General features: G+C 44.1%; 1 protein-coding gene across 2 annotated transcripts in view; it reads left to right on the top strand.

The window, feature by feature from the left end:
* Positions 1–5,984: 5,984 nt before the first annotated feature.
* Positions 5,985–19,036, top strand: part of PANK1 (pantothenate kinase 1) — a gene marked incomplete at both ends in the record, with an annotated part of 70,645 nt that continues 57,593 nt past the window's right edge. Inside the window, one exon of one of the 2 annotated variants that reach the window (XM_080694273.1) lies at positions 5,985–6,666. In XM_080694273.1, the coding sequence (XP_080550399.1) occupies positions 5,985–6,666 (682 nt within the window). Of the gene's footprint in view, positions 6,667–7,109; positions 7,447–19,036 lie in introns of those variants that run through there. The other variant, XM_080694274.1, reaches the window with a different exon arrangement.

The following is a 19,036-nucleotide window of genomic DNA, read 5'->3' as shown; positions in this document are numbered from 1 at the left end:
TCGGCAACTTAGTGAGACCCTGTTTCCAAATAAAATATAAAATGGGTCTGGGAGTATAGCTCGGACGTAGAAAGCCTCTGGGTTCCACCTCCAGTACCACCAAAATAAATAAATAAATAAATATTAAAAAAATAAAAAATAAAAAATAAATAAACAAAGGCTGGGGTTATAGCTTGGAAGTAGAATGTCCCTGGATATTCCATCCCAGTAAAACACACACACACACACACACACACACACACACACACACACACACAAATAGCAGTGGTTCAGGATACTTAAAATGGCATCAGGAGGCCTTGTTAAATCTGGTTTCAAGACAGTTCACAGCAGAACCTTTGAACTGGGCTGCAGACACACCCCTTCTCCCGTGTAAGCGGATCATTATACTGGGTCAAACCTCATATTCCTGAGACACCCTTTATTAACCTATAAGGACCTTCTATACAATGGATCCCTCTCCCCAACTACCCAGAAACTAAGATGGCACCCAATTCCTTTCTTACAAGACAGCTTAACTTTGGCCAGCATCAATCATAATTCTTGATTAGCAAACTGAAAAAAAAAAAAAACTGGGGGTATCGTTCAGTGGCAGAGCTGGAAATGCAAATGGCATTTTGTAAAACCTTGGAGCACTTACTCTGGGCAACCCAACCACATACACTCTTCCCGGGGTGGCCACCCTCACTTTGGCTTAATGAAACTTGTAGTCTCCCCCTCTTGGTGTGCTTCAACTTGTGTTTTAGGTTGTTAGCTTCTACCAGAGGAGTACCCACCCCAGGCTGGGCTTGGGATAACTCAGAAGGGTTGAGGCTCTGTCCAGGGAAGACCTTCCATTAAGTGACTCAGAAGAATGGAGCCTTGATAAATGAGGATTTAGCCACAGGGTACCTTTAGGGAGCAGCAGTGTGTGTGGATTTACAGGAACATGGGGTATTGAATGGGATGGAAGAAGAAAGCTGAGGCAGGTGAGGTATGTAGGACTCAGATGCTCTACTAGAGGTTTATATGTATTACACATTGTCTGGCATCCATGAAGAAATTCAGGAACCAGAGTGTCATGATCTGATCTGCATACTTATTTATTTTGTGATACTGAGGATGGAACCCAGGAGCATTCTACCTCCAAGCTACACCCCAGCCCTATTTTTTATTCTTCATTTTGAAATAGGGTCTCACTAACTTGCAGAGGGCCTTACTAAATAGTTGAGGCTGGCTGCAAACCTGTGATTCTCCTGTCTCAGCCTCCCAAGTACTGGGATTATAGGTGTGCACCTCCAGGCCTAGCTTGCACATTTATTTATTTACTGGTGTTACTAGGGTTGGAACCCAGGGAATTGCACATGCTAGGCAAGTGCTGTACCACTGAGCTACATCCCCAGCCCTCAATGCAGATGTAAAAAGGAGGACTCAGTAGTAGAGCTCTTGCTGATCCTGTGTAAGGCCATGGGCTCGATCCCCAGTACCACCCAAAACAAGGAAGATATGTGTTGTAAAGGAGCCAGGAGCAGTGGCACATGCCTATAGTCCCAGCTACTTGGGAGGCTGAGGCAAGAGAATCACTCATGCCCTGGGCAACATAGCAACACCCTGTCTCTTACAAAAAGAGTTAAAAGGAAAAACTCCCTCGGTTATTCATATATAACACTGATGTTGAAAAACCAGTGATTTCTCTGTCTTTCTAGTAAACTGTTAGCCCCTTGAAGACAGGGAAGGCATTACTTTATCTTTGTATCGTCACCATCTGTCTTAGTGCTGACAACATAATACACACTTAATAGATGACTGACATACTAATGAATGAAGAAGGAAGAGACGGTCTTGTGGCTTCCCACCTCCCTCACTCTTTCCCACACATTATTTGCTTTGTACCCCTCCTGGGGCACGTGACAGCTCACGCCTCAGTCACTCTTCTGCACGCCCCCGTGAGTAAACCTGTGACCAGCCACCTGGCTTTCTCCCTACGGCACACAGGGGGTAACTGATCCAGGGCACCAGCCTGACACGGGTGAAAGGCAGCAGGTGAAGACGTTCTGTCCCCTGTACCAGGACTTCTGCCCTGGTTGGGTCTCAGCCACCTGGCTCGGGGTGGCTTCGCCAGGCCTGAGAATCAAGCTGAAGAGAATGTGTCCTTGGAGATCCTGCCATGCTAAGGCTTCGATTTGCCATCTCCGGTGTAAGTTGCTTCCTAAGTCATTCAGTGCACTGATGTGTGAATTTGGAAACTATATATTTAGTATTGAGGGGTGGCAATGGCATGATTTTCAGCAAGTTTACAGTAGGAAGTGAGAGGGAAGTTGGGTGAAATACTATTGAAGTCACGTATTCAGTCACAGATGATTACTGATTACCAAGAGCTTCCTAGGGATAGAGTGATGAACAAGAGCCATCACCTTAATGGAACTTACAGTGCCATTAAGTACTGGAATCTCAGTACTTGGGGCTGAGGCAGGAGGATCCCAGGTTCAAGGCCAGCCTCAGCAATTAAATAAAATGTAACTGGGCACTTCACATATATTAATTCATTTCGTCACTGTAACAACTCAGAGCTGTGCTATTTTTAAGATCATTTACAAATGAGTGAAAAGATGCGTTTTGTAGTTACAAACTGATAAGAGGCAAGAAGAGAGTATAGGAAGTTGGTAGAATACCGCAGGAAGACTTCTTGTAATCCTAAGGGTCAGGTAAGTTTTTCTAAATATGGGAGGTGGAAATGGAGACCTAAGGGGTAAGTAGAATTGTAGGAGACAAAAGAGGTCCGATGGGAGAGGAGTGCAGGCAATGGAAAAGATGTTTCAGGACCGGAAAGCAGCATAGGGAAAGCCAGGACGAGGTAGAGAGGGGGACAGGGACTAGAATTCTCTACATCTTCAAATAGTATGAAGAGATCAGAGAAGCAGAGTTGAAATTTCATGTGGAGCCCCAGCCTTGCCCTTTATAGCCTCAGCCATTTCTCTGTGGCTCAGTTTCCTTATCTGAAACAAAACAAATGGATGGACCAGTGCTCTTCCATGGCCCCAGGTTCTAGAGCTCAGTTGTAGATCTGCTGGAAGTACCTGCCAGACCCAAGGTGTAGGTCCAGACACTGAAGAATGTACTGAGGCCTGGGGCCCAACAGCCCGGCGGCCAGCCAGTCTTTGCCCTTTGTAGGTTAACTATAAACTATGAACATCACACACGGCAAATCACGCCGTGAATACGCTATGAGCATGGTTTGTTCTCCTCACTTGAAAGATGGGTGCACTCCTAATAGTAAGTGTAATAAGCTTAATGATTCCCGCTTTTCAAAGGACAAAACCATAACAACTTAGTTTAATGATCTTAATTGGCTTTATTTATTTTAGTACTGGGACTTCATCCAGGGACCTTCTCCTCTGAGTTACACCACAGCCCTTTTTATTTTTTGTTTTGAAACAGAGTCTTTCTAGGTTGCTGAGAGTCCTGCTGTGTTGTTGAGGCTGCCCTTGAACCTGCAATTGTCCTGTCTCCGCCTCCCAAGTATTGAGATTACAAGTGAGCACCACCATGCCTGGCTTAATTTAAACATTTTAAATTTTATTTTTGTGGTACTGGGGACTGAACCCAGGGACAGTCTACCTCTGAGCTGCATCCCCAGCATTTTTCTTTTAAATTTTGAAACAGGGTCTTGCTAGATTGCTGAGTCTCATTACTTGCTGAGGCTATCCGCAAGCCTTTAATCCTCCTGTCTCAGCCTCCCAAATACTAAGATTACAATCATATGCCACCATGCTCAGCTTAATTTTTTTAATCTCATTTATCTTTTGTGGTACTGGGATTGAACCCAGGGGAACTATACCTCTGAGCTACACTCTCAGCCTTATTTTGTCTTTATTTTGAAACAAGATCTCACTAGGTTGATGAGAGTCTTATTATTTACTGAGGTGGTCTTTGAACCTATATTCCTTCTGTCTCAGCCTCCCAAGTACTGAGATTACAGGCATGCAAATGCCACACCTGGCTTTAATTTCTTGTTCTGAAATAAGGTCTCATGAAATTGCTGAGGCTAGATTCGAACCTATAATCTTCTTGTCTCAGCCTTTCAAGTACTGAGAGTTTAGGAGTATGACACCACCATGCCCATGCTGGCTTTATTTTTAATTCTAGAATAGGACAACACTTCATTCCATAAAATAGAATAATGTTCCAATGGGCAGGGCAAAGGAAGTTGGTTTTGCAAACAGACAGGCTTGCAAAAGGCAGAAATAAATGCTAAAGTAAGTTGATCATTGCAGCTCCTTTCCTTGTAAGATAGGAGCAGGGAGGCAGAACAAGAGAAAATTGATTTATTAGTCAATATCACTTTAACATCAGGTTACTTCTCTTCCCCTAGGATTAGGGCAGAGGGAATTTCACTATAGGCCAATCAAAACTGGCCTATTGGGCTAGAGATGCAGTTCAGTGGCAAAGTACTTGCCTAGCATGTGGTAGGCCCTGGGTTCCATTTCCAGCACTACAAAACAAATCAAACACCTGGTCTATCTGGGAGCTCTCAAATTCAGATTTCTAGGGAGGTCAGAGAAATATGGTGACCTGGAACTTTTAGTATGAATGACTCCATTTTGCTTTTAAGCCTGGTCTGCGCAGTAGGTTAGTCTAAAACAATAGCTTTTTGTAATTTTTATTTAACTTTCTTTTTAATATTTATTGTGTTAAGATTTTGCTAGGCATTCAGGGTACTGTGCCATAAACCTGTAATCCTAGCATTTGGAAAGCTGAGAAAGGAGAGCCCAAGGTTCAGGGTCAGTGCTCGGTGATTTATAAGAGACCCCGTTTCAAAAACAAAAAATAAGCCAGGTGTGGTGGGGCACACCTTCAACCCTATTGCTTGGGAGGCTGAGACAACTGGAGAATCACAGGTTAGGGGCCAGTCTGAGTAATTTAGCCAGACTCTCAGAAACCTGGAGAGACCCTGTTTCAAAATAAAAACGTCTGAGTTGTAGCTCAAAGGTAGAATGCCCCTGGAGGTTCAACCCCTAGTAACCCAAACACACACACACACACACACACACTCAGGGTGGTATAGCTCCAAGGTAAAGCACCCTGGGGTTCAATCTCTAATATCCTCCCCCACCTACACACACACAGTTTGTACCAGATACTTTGGGGTAAATTTCTTCACAATTGCTGAGGCCTCAAGGGAATAAGTAACTTTGGTAAGATCCTCTCCATCCAAATTCGTCCTGTCTGCGCCATAGTCCCAGGGCGCCTTCCTACCACCAGGTGCATTGAGCAACGACTTTTTCTGGGGTTGCTCTGTGGCTGACTTGGAGTCTGAATCCAAGGCTGACTCCAAGTTCATGGTGTTGATCACCATATGATGCTACTTTCCCTTCTTAAAACAAGAGGCAGCTCCTCGTTCCATAAATAACATGACATTGTCGAAGTCCTTTCTGAGTGAGGAGAGCGCTTTTTATAGTTGGGGGTTGCTTCTGTTTACTTGGTCTCTTAATCCTGCCTAGTTTTGCCCTTCACTGTCCTTACGCTGTATTCCTAGTTTTCCTTCCTGCAAAAGACAACTAACGCCAAGAGATCACTCTGTGTGTGTGTGTGTGTGTGTGTGTGTGTGTGTGTGTGTGTGTGTGTGTGTGTCCCAGCAAAGAAATTTCACTCCCCTCCCTCCCCAAGTGTGCCTACCTTTCTATAAATAGTCTTCTCTTCCCTCCCCTCAGGCCAGAGTAGTTTGATCACTCTAGCGCCAGCACACGGATACACACCCTCTCACGCTGGGGGAGGGCAGGGGCGGGGCAGGGTGGCTACATGGGTGACCTTGCAAAGGTATCTAGCCCCCTGGGGACGGGATTAGCAAACCTGAAACCTCTGCAGATATTTGGCTCCCTCCCGCATTCCTCCTGAAACTGCGGGATCTCTCGCGTCTACTTCACCCAGTACCCTTTCGGCTCGCTCTGGACACAAAGCCCAATCCGCCCATCTCTTCTTTGCAAACCCAGAGAACTTCATTCCCCATGTTGAAACTCGTCGGTGGCGGTGGCGGGCAGGACTGGGCATGCTCAGTGGCAGGGACAGGTCTGGGAGGCGAGGAAGCTGCATTTGAAGTCGCACGGCCTGGGGATCAGGGGGAAGCGGCCGGCCCGGCCCCGGGCTGGGGGTGCGCGCAGACCCCGGACCCCGCGCCCGGCATGCGCCCGGCGGGCGGGACGCGGCGGGCGCGCGGGGGGCTGGGCGCCGAGGAGGTGGGGGAGCCGGCGGGAGGAGGGGAGGAGCGCCTGGCTCGCCATCCCCCGGCGCCGGCTCTGCGGCTGCTGAATCGGAAGCCGCAGGGAGGATCCGAGGAAATAAAGACGCCCGAGCATGACCTCCAGGGAGGCCGCCTGAGCCGGAGCGCGCGCGCGGCCCCGCCGGCCCCGAGCATGGGCGACCGCGGCGGGCACCCGGGGCGCTCGGCCCCGCACTCCCCCGGGGTCCCCGCGGGCACGGGCGCAGCCCTCGCCAACGGGCTGCTGCACAACGGCTTCCACCCGCCCCCCGCCTGCAGCCGGGGCCCCGCGGGAGGCGGCGACGCGGCGCCCACACGCCCCCCGCTCCGCTCCGAGCTGCAGCCGCAGCCGCCGCTCGCTCAGCATGACTCTCCGGCCAAGAAATGCCGGCTGCGGAGGAGGATGGACTCCGGGAGGAAGAACAGGCCGCGTAAGTCCCGCCGGGAGGGGAGCGCACGGGGACGCGGCGCCCGCGGTCCGGACACCGCACGGAGGGGGCGCGCCTGAGCCCGCCCCTCGCCGGGTCCTGTCCGCAAGATGGGCCGATCGGACACGGGCTCGAGCTCCGCGGCCAGGGCTCTACCAGGCGAACGCACTGCCCACCCTTGTTGTGGGTCGCTGGGGACATGCAGGCTGTGGGCGGTTGGGGTGTCTGGGATGGGCAGGAGCGGGGGCGCAGCCCAGGCTGCCTCCCCTTCCCCGAGCGCATCTTCCTGGGGCTGCGGCTCGGGCGACCAGCTTGCCCTTTGAATCGCAGAGTAACCGCCAGTACCTCGGGTCTATTGGCGAGCTCAAGTCTGGGAGGCGTGGAGTTCGACAACCCCCAAATCACAGCCTATTAAACACTGTCTCTCCGCAGCCAATGAGAGGGCCTGTTGGGAGGGACACACCCACTGATACCATGTGGGCCGGAACTATGCGGGCCAATGAGGAGGAGGGTGGGCTTTTTTTTTTTTTTTCTGGGAGGGAGGAGATAGAGTTGAGGGATTGTAATTGTAATGTACAACTCTGAAAGCCCAAGTGCGTTATTTCACAATCTGAAACTTGTATATATAATGGTAGTTTGTAAAGGGCACTTTCCCTGCTGGACATTCTGGGATGTAAATTTGTAAGTCGAGTTTACGACTTTTTTCTTATCTGAGCCGAACCTCATTCAACTGGTTACCTCTTTGAGTGTCTTTAATGAAGCTTATAAATGGCAAAAAGCAAAGTAAGTAGAATGCATGCTAATAAACAATCGCATTCAAACTTTCACCTTCTGCATAAGATTATTTTACTTGATGTAGAGAAATTGATAGGTTTTGGATTTCTGTAAAGGTTGCTATTTGACAAACAACTTAACACCACTTTTCCTAGTTCTTTTATTTTCTCCATTTGACTCAGCTTTTCTTCACTGAGTTAAAGTTTCTAAGACTTCGGAAAAACTTAAACACGACTAAGAGAATCCAATGTTTGTGTCTTGTAGGTCTTGAAATGTTAAGGTTGCAAGTTAAGGTTTTGTGTGGCGCTTTCCAAGGACACAGCAGATTTGGTTATGGTTTCAAGAAATGAATGTTGCACCTGAATGTATTTTACTTTGTTTTTAGTGCTTGTTAGAAAACGACTTTTTTTATGGACTTAATGTTGCTTGCCTATGATTTATTGGTTTGTTTTACTTATTTTGAAACCACGTTATTTTTCTGATCTACATTAACATGTACTAGACTTCGCAATGAAAATATTTAAACTATAATGAAAGATAACTGTATTGAAGTTTTTGTTTAGTATTTGCCACTTTCAATGGTCTGTTTCATTGGAGATATAACACCTCTGGAAACAATTTTTAGGGAATTGAACATATAATCTCTAACAATAGCTTGAAGACAGAAAAACTAACCTGAGTTTTAATTTGTGCTTGCACACCTATAGTAATTATTTTAATATACAAGAAAATATAACTGTCTGCCTCTGTGCTTCACATTAGACATTAAAGTGGTTTATATTCTTACAAAATAAAAATCTTAATTATTTTAAGTGGTCATGATAATTATTTATGAAGTTGTGTGTTTTTGTCTTTATGTGTATATGTGGTGCTGGGGATAGAACCCAGTGGAGTTCTACCTCTGAGCTATACCCCCAGCTGTATTTTATTTTGAAATAGGGTTTCATTGAATTGCTGAGGCTGTCCTTGAACCTGCAATCTTCCTGTCTCAGCCTCCCAAGTACTAGGATTGCCGGAGTGTCTCACTACACCTGGCTTATAAAGTTTTAAAAAATATTAATCTGGCTTTTTATTACTCCACCATGTTTTTTTTCGGATTTGAATGAACATTTTTGAAATAAACTTTACCTTTTTGTTTTGCGGGTCCGGGGATGGAACCCAGGGACATTCGACCTCCGAGCTACAGCCCCTGCCATATTTTTTATTCTTTATTTTGAAACCAGGTCTCTCTGTGTTGCAGAGGCCTCACTAAGTAGCTGAGGCTGTCCGAGAACCGCGATCCTCCGGTCTCAGCCTCCGGAATGCTGGGATTACAAGTGTGCACCACCACGCCCGGCTCAAACTTTACCTGTTTTGAGGAGTCATATACGCACATCACAATACCAAAATTCTTAGTTAAAACAGTGTAATTTAATGTTCCTGTACTTTGCCTATTAACATTCAGATATCTTTTGATAAAAAACATTATTTAGTCAATTGATTGGTAGGTGCTCCTACGGAGAGTCCACTGAAGTTGAGCGTGGTAGTATGTCTGCAGTGCTTGTACTTGGGAGGCTGAGACTGGAGGATCCCAAGTTCAAGGACAGTCTCAGCAATATAGTGAGGCTCTCAGCAATCTAGCAAGACCCTGTTTCAAAACAAATGGTTAAGAGGACGAGGAGGGTAGCTCAGAGGTTGAATGCTTCTGGGTTCAATCCTCAGTACTACACACACACACAGAGGAGTCTACTTAGAATTAAACTTATCCTTTTTTTTTTTTTTTTTACTACTGATGCAGTCTCATGAGCAATCACTATAAAGAATATTTGGGTCTTTTAAATATGAACTTTGAGTATATAGGTGTTTCTGGGTGTGGTCATACACATTTGTAATTCCAGCAGTTGGTAGGCTGAGACTGGAAGATTGCAGGTTCAAAGACAACCTCAGCAAATTAGTGAGACTCCTGTTTCAAAATAAAAATAGGGCTGAAGGTGTAGCTCTAGAGTAGAACGCCTCCAGGTTCAATTCAATTCCTATTACCCCCAAAAAGTATGTAGGGGGTAAAGCATCAAGTTGGACAAATAATTTCCCTGTCGAAACTAGATGCATATCAGAACAGCTAGTGTTGTTGTTGTTGTTGTTGTTGTTGTTATTATTATTATTATTATTATTATTATTATTATTTTGTATGGGGGATTAAACCCAGGAGCTTTCTACTTCTGAGCTATACCCCCAGGTGCTTTTATTTTTTGTTTGAAACAGGGTTTCATGCAATCGCTAAGAGTCTAGGTATGTTGCTGCAGGGATGGCCTTGAACTTGCAATCCTTCGGTGTTGGCCTCCCAAGTACTGGGATTGCAAGTATGTGCCATCATACCTGGCTGCCGGTGGTATTACTTTGAAAGGTCTGAGGAATGTGTTTGTGGATAGGGCATGTTTCTATGTGGTAATAGTTTGGGTAGAGTAGAATACACATCAAAATATTTCTTGTTTGAAAATGATGAGTGAAAGAAATAGTTCAGTATTATTTTTGTCTATTGTCTAATATCTGACAATAATTTGTCTATATTATCAATATATTTTTTTCTTTTTTGTAGCACTGGGGATAGAACCCAGGGGTATTCTACTTCCAAGCTACACCCCCAGTCCTATTTTTTATTCTTTTTCTTTTTCTTATTTATTTATTTATTTATTTATTTTTATTTTTTGTGGTATTGGGGATGGAATCCTTCTACCTCCGGATTCCACTCCCAGACCTATTTTATATTTTATTTGGAAACAGGGTCTCTTAAACCAGTGCGGCTGGCTTCGAACCTGCTCAATCCTCCTGTCTGCCTCCCGATTACAAGCATGCACCACCACGCCCGGCTCTTTTTAATTTTTGAAATAGGAGGGTCTTACTGAGTTGTGAAGGGCCTTGCTAAGTAGCTGAGGCTGTCCACGAACCACTATCCTCCAGTCTCCACCTCCCAAAAGCTGGGATTACAAGTGTGTTCCACCATTGCCAGCTATAATCAATATTTTTGTCTATTATTTTTTGTCTATATTCTATTTGTTGTTTGTTTTTGTGTTACTGGGGATTGATCCCAGGAGAATTCTACCTCTGAGCTATACCCACATCCCTATTTTATTTATTTTTTGAAACACTATGTGTAGGTTGATGAGTCTCACTACCTGCTGAGGTTGTCCTCAAACCTTTAATCTTCTTGTCTCAGCCTCTCAAATAAGGGGATTATCTGTGTGCGCTTTCACGCCCGGCTCATTAAAGTAAATCTTAAGATTAATGCAGAGCATATTTTGCATGACATGGTAACCAAAGGTGGAAATAATGCTGTTAATTCTTAACATTTTTTTTGTGTGTGTGTGACACTGGGGGTGGAACCCAGAGGCTTTCTACCTCCGGGCTATACTCCCAGACCTATTTTCTATTTTATTTGGAAATAGGGTCTCATTAAGTTGCTGAGAGCCTCACTAAGTAGCTGAGGCTGGCTTCAAACCTGTGTGATCCTCCTGTCTCAGCCTCCCAAGCATGGGGATTACAAGTGTGCGCCACCACGCCCGGCTAACATGTTTTTGTTTTTGTTTTTGCGGGTCTGGGGATGGAACCCAGAGTCATATGACCTCTGAGCTAACCCCCTGCCCTATTTTTTATGCTTTATTTTGAACCCAGGTCTCACTGAGTTGCTGAGGGCCTTACTAAGTAGCTGAGGCTGTCCAGGAACCGCGATCCTCTGGCCTCAGCCTCCCAAATGCTGGGATTACAAGCATGCGCCACCACACCCGGCAACATGTTTTAACACTTAATAAAGTGAGTAAAACAAAGCCCATTACAGTTTTGGAAATAGAGGAAACAAAGAAGTACTGGTTTTAGTGGCAGGTTTTCATTCTTGTTCTTGTAATGGCCTGACTCAGTATTTTGTTGGTGCAAGTGCATGTACATGTAAATACAAACCAAGTATGATGAATAAGTCAGAATTTGACTAATACTTAATTGCATGTGCTTTAGCTTTAATATGTATGACAGTGTTCACTTTGGCATAACGATATTCTGGATCAGATATGGAAACTGGTCAGGGTACCTGGTGTGTGCAACATTTCTAAGTAGGCTTAGAGACCTCTACATAGTGCAGCTGTCAAGCTTAGTGTCTCATTACTTAATTTATGACATCTTTTAGATGTTTAGAGTTAATCAGTCATGTGTGTATGCACGTGTAAATGTATGTGTATGTATTATCTCATTGGAAATTTATTCAAGAGTAGCAGATGATTGAAGAGGTGAGGATGTTATTTTTAGAGCTCTTAACATCAAATTAATGATCTGGACCCCTATCAGATTTCTCTATAGTTTATTTATTTATTTATTTAGTATTTTTATTTTTTATTTTTATTGGTGCATTATATTAATACATCATATTGGGGTAAAGAACTTGTGTGTACATACATGTACACATCACTAATTTAACCCCTACCCAATTCCCACCTCATTCCCTCCCCATCCCTCCTTCCCTTGCTTGGCTTAGTGGTTGACTGATATGTTTAAGTACTTTGTGCGTTTTAGAGATTTTCCTCTTCCCCCCTCCTTTCTCCTCCTTTCGATTGTCTTGTTTGCTCCTCCATAGGATTTCCTTTTTCATCTAGAGTTCTTCCTATGACCCATTTCTCCCTAACTCTCACATATTAGGGAAAGCATCTGATTTCTTATTTTTTGTGACTGACTAATCTCACTTAACATAATGTCCTCCAGTTCCATCCATTTCCCTGAAAAAGATGTAATTGAGTTTTTTTAATGGCTGAGTAAAATTCCTTACTATAGTTTAGAAAGAAGGTAGAGAAACTCATGACAGTATTGGGTCCTTATAGTGAGAGAGAGAGAGAGAGAGAGAGAGAGAGAGAGAGAGAGAGAGAGAGAGAGAGAGAGAATGTGTGTGTGTGTGTGTGTGTGTGTGTGTGTGTGTGTGTGTGTGTGTTTTACTGGGAATTGAACCTAGGGTCGTATACATGCTTGGCAAGCACTCTACTACTGAGCTTCATCCCCTAGGCCCAGAAATAGCTTTTGATTCACCTGTAATGTAGGTGAGCTATATGTCCATTTGTACGGAAGGTGCTTTTGCAAAAGCATGTGCTGCCCATTCTTCATTTTGCGGATGGGGAAAGAGGCTCAGAGAAGCAAAGCAACCTGCCTGAAGACCTACAGACGTGATTGGTAGGGGCAAAATTTAAAGCCAAGTCTACACCATTGCCAGCTGGCTTTCTTTTCTACCACAGTAATCCCCGTATTTGTGTTGGGAATAGGAAATGTGTCCTGTAAGCCTTCAGAAAAGATAAGATAGGTGTGTATAATCTGTACAATGAGCTCATCTGTGTGTCTGTGGAAGTTGACTGTAACCCACATTAAGGAGTACTTAACTTGGGTGCTAGGCACTAAGCTAGCCACTTTACATTGGTTCTTTTTTTGGGGGGGGGGTACTACGGATGGAACCCAGGGGCACTCTACCTCTGAGCTACACCCTCAGTCCTATTTTTTATTCTTTATTTGGAAGCAGGGTCTCACTGAGTTGCAAAGGGCCTCACTAAATAGCTGAGGCTGTTCACAAACCCCGATCCTTCTGTCTCAGCCTCCCAAATGCTGGGACTACCAGCGTGTGCCACTATGCCCAGCTATTACATTGGTTCATCAGAGGCCCCCAACACCCTGTGAAATGGGTCCAGTCCTTATCTACAAATGAAAAAGCTGAGGGCTCAGGATTTTGACTCTGATGAGCAGGATCCTAGGGGGTTCCCAGGAAGTAAGTGTTCTGTAGTAGAGAGATTTTGGAGCCATCAGACATGGAATCAGGTTCTCATTCCAGTTCTTACTAGCTGTGTAGGCGTGGGTGAGATTCTCAGTTTCTCTGAGGATCACTTTGCCCATGAAGATAATGATGCTCATTTGATCAGGAAGACCAAACAGTGTACAATATATATAGCGCTTACCATGGTATAGTCACAGTAAAAGATAACTTACTATTATTTCTAGCTGCATTAATATCAATAAAGGACATTTAATATTAATATCATTGCTCCTATTTAGTCACAGAGGCATTCACAATTTTCCAGAATCTCAGGAGTCCCATGAACTCACATTGCCCTGACTGAATATCTCCCTCCTTCCTTCCTTCCTTCCTTCCTTCCTTCCTTCCTTCCTTCCTTCCTTCCTTGGAAGTGAACACAGAGGCATTCTACCACTGAGCTATACCCCCAACCCTTTTTACTTTTTGTTTTTGAAACAGGGCTCACTAGGTTGCTGCTAAGAGTCTAGTCTCCAACCTGTGGTCCTCCTGTTTCAGCCTCCCAAGTACTGGGATTACAGGGGAGTGCCATCACACCTGACTCACTGAGAATTTTTCTTTTTTTCTTTTTTTCTTTTTTTCTTTTTTTTTTGTGGTACTGGGGATGGAACCCAGGGGCATTCTACCTCCGAGCTACATCCCAGCCCTATTTTTTATTCTTTATTTTGAAACAGGGTCTCACTGAGTTGCAAAGGGCCTCATTAAGTAGTAGCTGAGACTATCTTTGAATCGTGATCCTCCTGCCTCAGCCTCCCCAGCCCTATTTTTTATTCTTTATTTTGAAACAGGGTCTCACTAAGTTGCGGAGGGCCTCACTGAGTAGCTGAGGCTGGCCACAAACCTGCAATCCTCCTGTCTCAATATCCCAAGTAACCCGGATAACAAGTGTGTGCCACCATGCCCAGCTTCATTGAGAATCTTTTGGGGATGGGGTTTCCCAGTATCTTTCAATCTGATCTGACATCTCCTGAAAGGAAACTTCCCTAATGCCCTCTGATGTTTCTAGAAGCATAGGCTGTCACAAGTCTTGATTTCATTGACACATTCATGAATCACTCCACTGCAAGCCCTGCTGCCCAGCGCAGTGTGCCCTAAGAGAGGTGTTGGCAACTTAGAGAATAAGAAGACTGTGTAATTTATTTGACTGCTAATTAAGTGTCAAGACAAAGTTATTTTTAAAAACAGGAAGTGTCCTCCTTTGTTCTTGATTGTTTGATGATATCACAACCCTTGAGTGTGGCAGATAGCAGAAAAGATGAAAAGGACTGACTGACAGCACTTTTTCTAAAGAGCCATGTGCGTTTTAACAAGACTTCAGAATGAGACCAGCTGCATCCAGTTTTTTGGGTCTTCTTAACCTTGTCTCCTGGTGCTGAAAACATGGCCCTGCATTCTGGCAGATGATGACTGAGACGGCTGTTTCTGGGTGCCTGTTGCCTTTAGCACTAGCATGTGGGACTTCGGGTCCTTCTGGCCTTGACCCAGGCTGAATCTAAGGTCGCTAGGACTTCACAGAGAGGTTCAGGACAGACGACCTGCATCAACCTCTGAGCTGTGGCCAGCCTGTGCAGTGCCAGTTAGTTGGAATCCTCTGGGGCTTCGGGAAAAACAGCTCCTTTATAGCCAAAGGCAGGTTGTTCAGGGGTGAAAGAGCAGGGATGGACTTAGTTGACTTCAAGCCCATTGTGAATCAGCAGTATAGTGAGGTTCTCAACAAAGGTAAGCACTGGATAAATGTTAGCTGCTATTATTATTATTTTATTATTATTATTATTATTATTATTATTATTATTATTTAGTGGTATTTGTCTTTCTTGTACCACCTCAAGCTGGATGTGATGGCACATGGCTGTAAACTCAGTACTTAGGAGGCTGAGTCAGGAAGATTGCAGGTTCAAGAACAGCCTCAGCAATGTAGCAAGACCCTGTTTCAAAAAAAGTAAGACTAGGGGTATAGCTAAGAGAATTCCTCTGAGTTCAACTTTTAGTACTAAACAAACAAAAATTTTGTACCACCTCATAATCTTTCCCTGTAACTCATACCTTGTGTTCTTGACAACCCAATGTATCAAACCCATATTCTACACTTCTTCAGCTTTTTAAAGTTTTTTTTTTCTTTTTCTTTTTTCTTTGTGAGTCTAGGGATTGAACCAGGGCATTCTACCTCTGAGCTACAATCCAGGCCAATTTTATTTATATTTTGAAACTGGGTCTTGCTGAGTTACTAAGGCTAGCCTCAGCTTTGTGTTTTAAGTTTCTAATGAGCCAGGCATGGTGGCACACACTTGTAATTTCAGTATTTGGGAGGCGGAGGCAGGGGGATTTTAGGTTCAAAGCCACCTCAACAGCATAGCAAGGCCCTCAACAACTTAGTGAGACCCTGTATCAAAAATAAAAAATAAACAGGCATGGTGGCGCAGGCTTGAAATCCCAGCATTTGGGAGGGTGACACAGGAGGATTGCAGTTTTCGGACAGCCTCAGTTACTTAGTGAGGCCCTCTGCAACTGAGTGTGAGACCCTGTTTCAAAATAAAAATAAACAGTAGAGCTGGGGGCTATATCTTGGAGGTAGAATGCCTCTGGGTTCCATCCCCAGTACCACCAAAAAAATAAAAATAAAAATAAATAATAAAAAATAAAGTAGAACTGGGGGTATAGCTCAGAGGTAGAAATGCCCCTGGGTTCAATCCTTAGAATCACAAAGAAACAAACAAATGCAAACAAATAATTCTGGAGGTACTTGGGTTGGAACCAGGGGCATTCTACCTCCGAGCTACAACCCCAGTCCTATTTTTTATTCTTTATTTTGAAACAGGATCTCACTGAGTTGCAAAGGGCCTCACTAAGTAGCTGAGGCTGTCCGTGAACTGTGATCCTCCTGTCTCAGCCTCTCAAAATCTGTTCACCATCAAGCCCAGCTACAAACAAATAATTCTAATGAGTTCAATCCCCAGCACCGTTGAAAAAAGAAAAGAAATATAAAGACGACTGTATTATATTAACTGTTCTTCTGGCTCCTACCTTGTGAAGAACCAAGTCTTACGCTCTTCTGGCCAGATTCCACCCATGTAACAGTGGTGCTGGGGTATTAGGTTACGGGCAAGTTTTAAAGCAAAACTGGAAGGGCATCTTGAAATTGTCATAAAGGGGACCAAGAAAGCATTGGCTTAGGTGGCTTTGGACTCTGAGATTTAATGATTGCATGGTACCCACAGGGACTAGTCAGTTTTTATCCCCGGGCTGGGCTGTGCTAGACTCCAGGTGTGGTGTTCAGTTTCATGCCACTCTAAACTGCGGTGTAACCGAAGCCAGTTGTGGGCTTGATTTTACTCAGATGCCACAGCAGCTCCAAAAGTCACAGAATAGCCTGCTGGGGTAAGGACCTGGACAGTAGCTAAATGTGTTTACTATTCATACTTCCCCAATGACCTACCTTTATATCATATTATATTACATTATTATGTGTGTGTGTATGTGTGTGTGTGTGTGTGTATGTGTGTGTGTGTGTGTGTGTGTGTGTGTGTGTGTGTGTTACTGGGGATTGAACCTAGGGGCATTCTACCTCTGAGTTATACTCCAGCCCAATTTAATTTTGTTTTGAAACAGGATCTCACTAGGTTGCTGAGTCTCACAACTTGCTGAGGGGCTGTCCTCGAACCTGTGATCCTCCTGTCTCAGCCTCCCAAGTACTGTGATTACAGGTGTGCACCACACCACTCAGCTCTGGATCTTATACCTTTCTGGGGTGATTTATACTTTATCTATCACTGCTGAAATGTAAGGATGGAGTTGCCAGAATATCTTCATTCATGTTTCTTGGTAGAGAGGGCAGGTTGAAATTTGTCCTAGTCAAGTGGGAAAGGAACTTAATCTGATTGGTTCGATAAACAGGATCTGGGAGACCAATAGACTTCCCCAGTTCAGAACCATTTGTCCTCTCATGGTCCCGAATGAATCTCTGGAGAGTGTTGGGGTTTAAAAAGCTTTTTTGTTTAAGATAATTTTTTTTTTTTTTTGTGGTACAGGGAATCTCAAGCATTAATCAAAACTAGAGAGCATAGAATAAGGAACTGCCAGCTATTCATAACTCAACTACTTTGCTTATTAAGACATGTTCACTCTGGGCGTGGTAGCACACACCTGTAATCTGTGTACTTGGAAGGCTGAGACAGGATTGCAGGTTCACAGCCAGCCTCAGCAACTTAGCAAGGCCCTGTTTCAACATAAAACCATAAAATAATAAAATAAAACTGGGCTGAAGGTGGAGCTCAAATATAGAATGCCTCTGAGTTCAATCTCCAGGAACACACACACACACACACACACACACACACACACACACAGTACCCACCCTCATCTTTCCAAACTGGATGATATTAAAGTGAATCTCAGAAGTCATTATATCATTCTAATATTTGATTTTTTTGGCAAAACTGAGGATTGAACCCAGGGGCATTCTATTTCTGAGCTATATACCCCCAGCCTTCTTTCTTTTTTTATTTTGAAACAGAGTCTAAGTTATTATGGGCCTCACTAAGTATCTTAGGCTGGATGCAGACCTGCAATCCTCCAGTTTCAGCCTCCCAAGTACTGGGATTACAAGCATGCGCCACCATGCCCAGCTAGATGTAGAGATGTGTGTGTGTGTGTGTGTGTGTGTGTGTGTGTGTTTATATGATCCCTTTAAAAATATAACTATAATCTGTTATTTGCTGAAAAAGTTAATGTATTTAATATCCAGTTGAGATTATAGTATTTTATAATTCTCATTCAGATAAATAAATTCAGTTATGTAGCCTCAATTAAAATTGTCATGCTAGCCGGGCATGGTGGTGCATACCTGTAGTCCCAGTACGTGGGATGGATGCATGCTCAACTGCTGAACTACACCAGCCCTCTGAAGTCTAAAAGTTTGGCTTGTAGAAATATGTCCACAAAACATTGCACAAGTTCTAGCGCACCACTTCAGCACATGTGTGCCGCACACCGTTAAATCTTAGTCAAGACTTAGGACTATTTGCTTGCCAACTGGTCTCACTCTGGCTTGTGTTCGTTGTGAAATAAAATAAGTGGGTAACCTGTCAAGCCCTTGATAATGCTCTATTAGAATTTTAGTACTTCTAGCCGGGCGTGGTGGCGCACGCTTGTAAACCCCGCATTCGGGAGTCTGAGACCAGAGGATCGCGGTTCACGGACAGACTCAGCTACTTAGGCCCTTTGCAACTCAGTGAGACCCGGTTTCAAAATAAATAATAAAAAATAAATAATAAAAAATAAATAATAAAAAAATAGGGCAGGGGCTGTAGCTCAGAGGTCGAATGCCCCTGGGTTCCATCCCCAGACCCACAAACAAAACAAAACAAAAAGAATTTAGTACTTCTTGTTAAAAGGTTTGGATGGCTTTCCATTGATTATTTTTTATACTTATAATAATCAAAGTTTCATGATTAGATATAGGATGCTCCCTGAGTGCTCACAGTATGTTTGTTTGTTTGTTTACAAAACTAGAGATTGAACCCAGGGGCATTCTACTTCAGAGCTACACCTCCCAGCCCTAGTTTTTCTTCTCTTTCTTTCTTTCTTTCTTTCTCCTTCCTTCCTTCCTTCCTTCCTTCCTTCCTTCCTTGTTTCTTCGGGTCTGGGGATGGAACCCAGGGGCATTCGACCTCCGAGCTACACTCCCTGCCCTATTTTTTATTCTTGAAACAGGGTCTCTCTAAGTTGCGGAGGGCCTCACTAAATAGCTGAGGCTGTCTGCAATCAGTGATCCTCTAGTCTCAGCCTCTCAAATGC

Source organism: Muscardinus avellanarius, assembly GCF_963383645.1.
Source record: "Muscardinus avellanarius genome assembly, chromosome: 4".
In the NCBI taxonomy this organism is placed as follows: domain Eukaryota; kingdom Metazoa; phylum Chordata; class Mammalia; order Rodentia; family Gliridae; genus Muscardinus; species Muscardinus avellanarius.
Note: the sequence above shows the minus strand (reverse complement) of the source record. Positions and strands in the feature narration are given on the sequence as shown.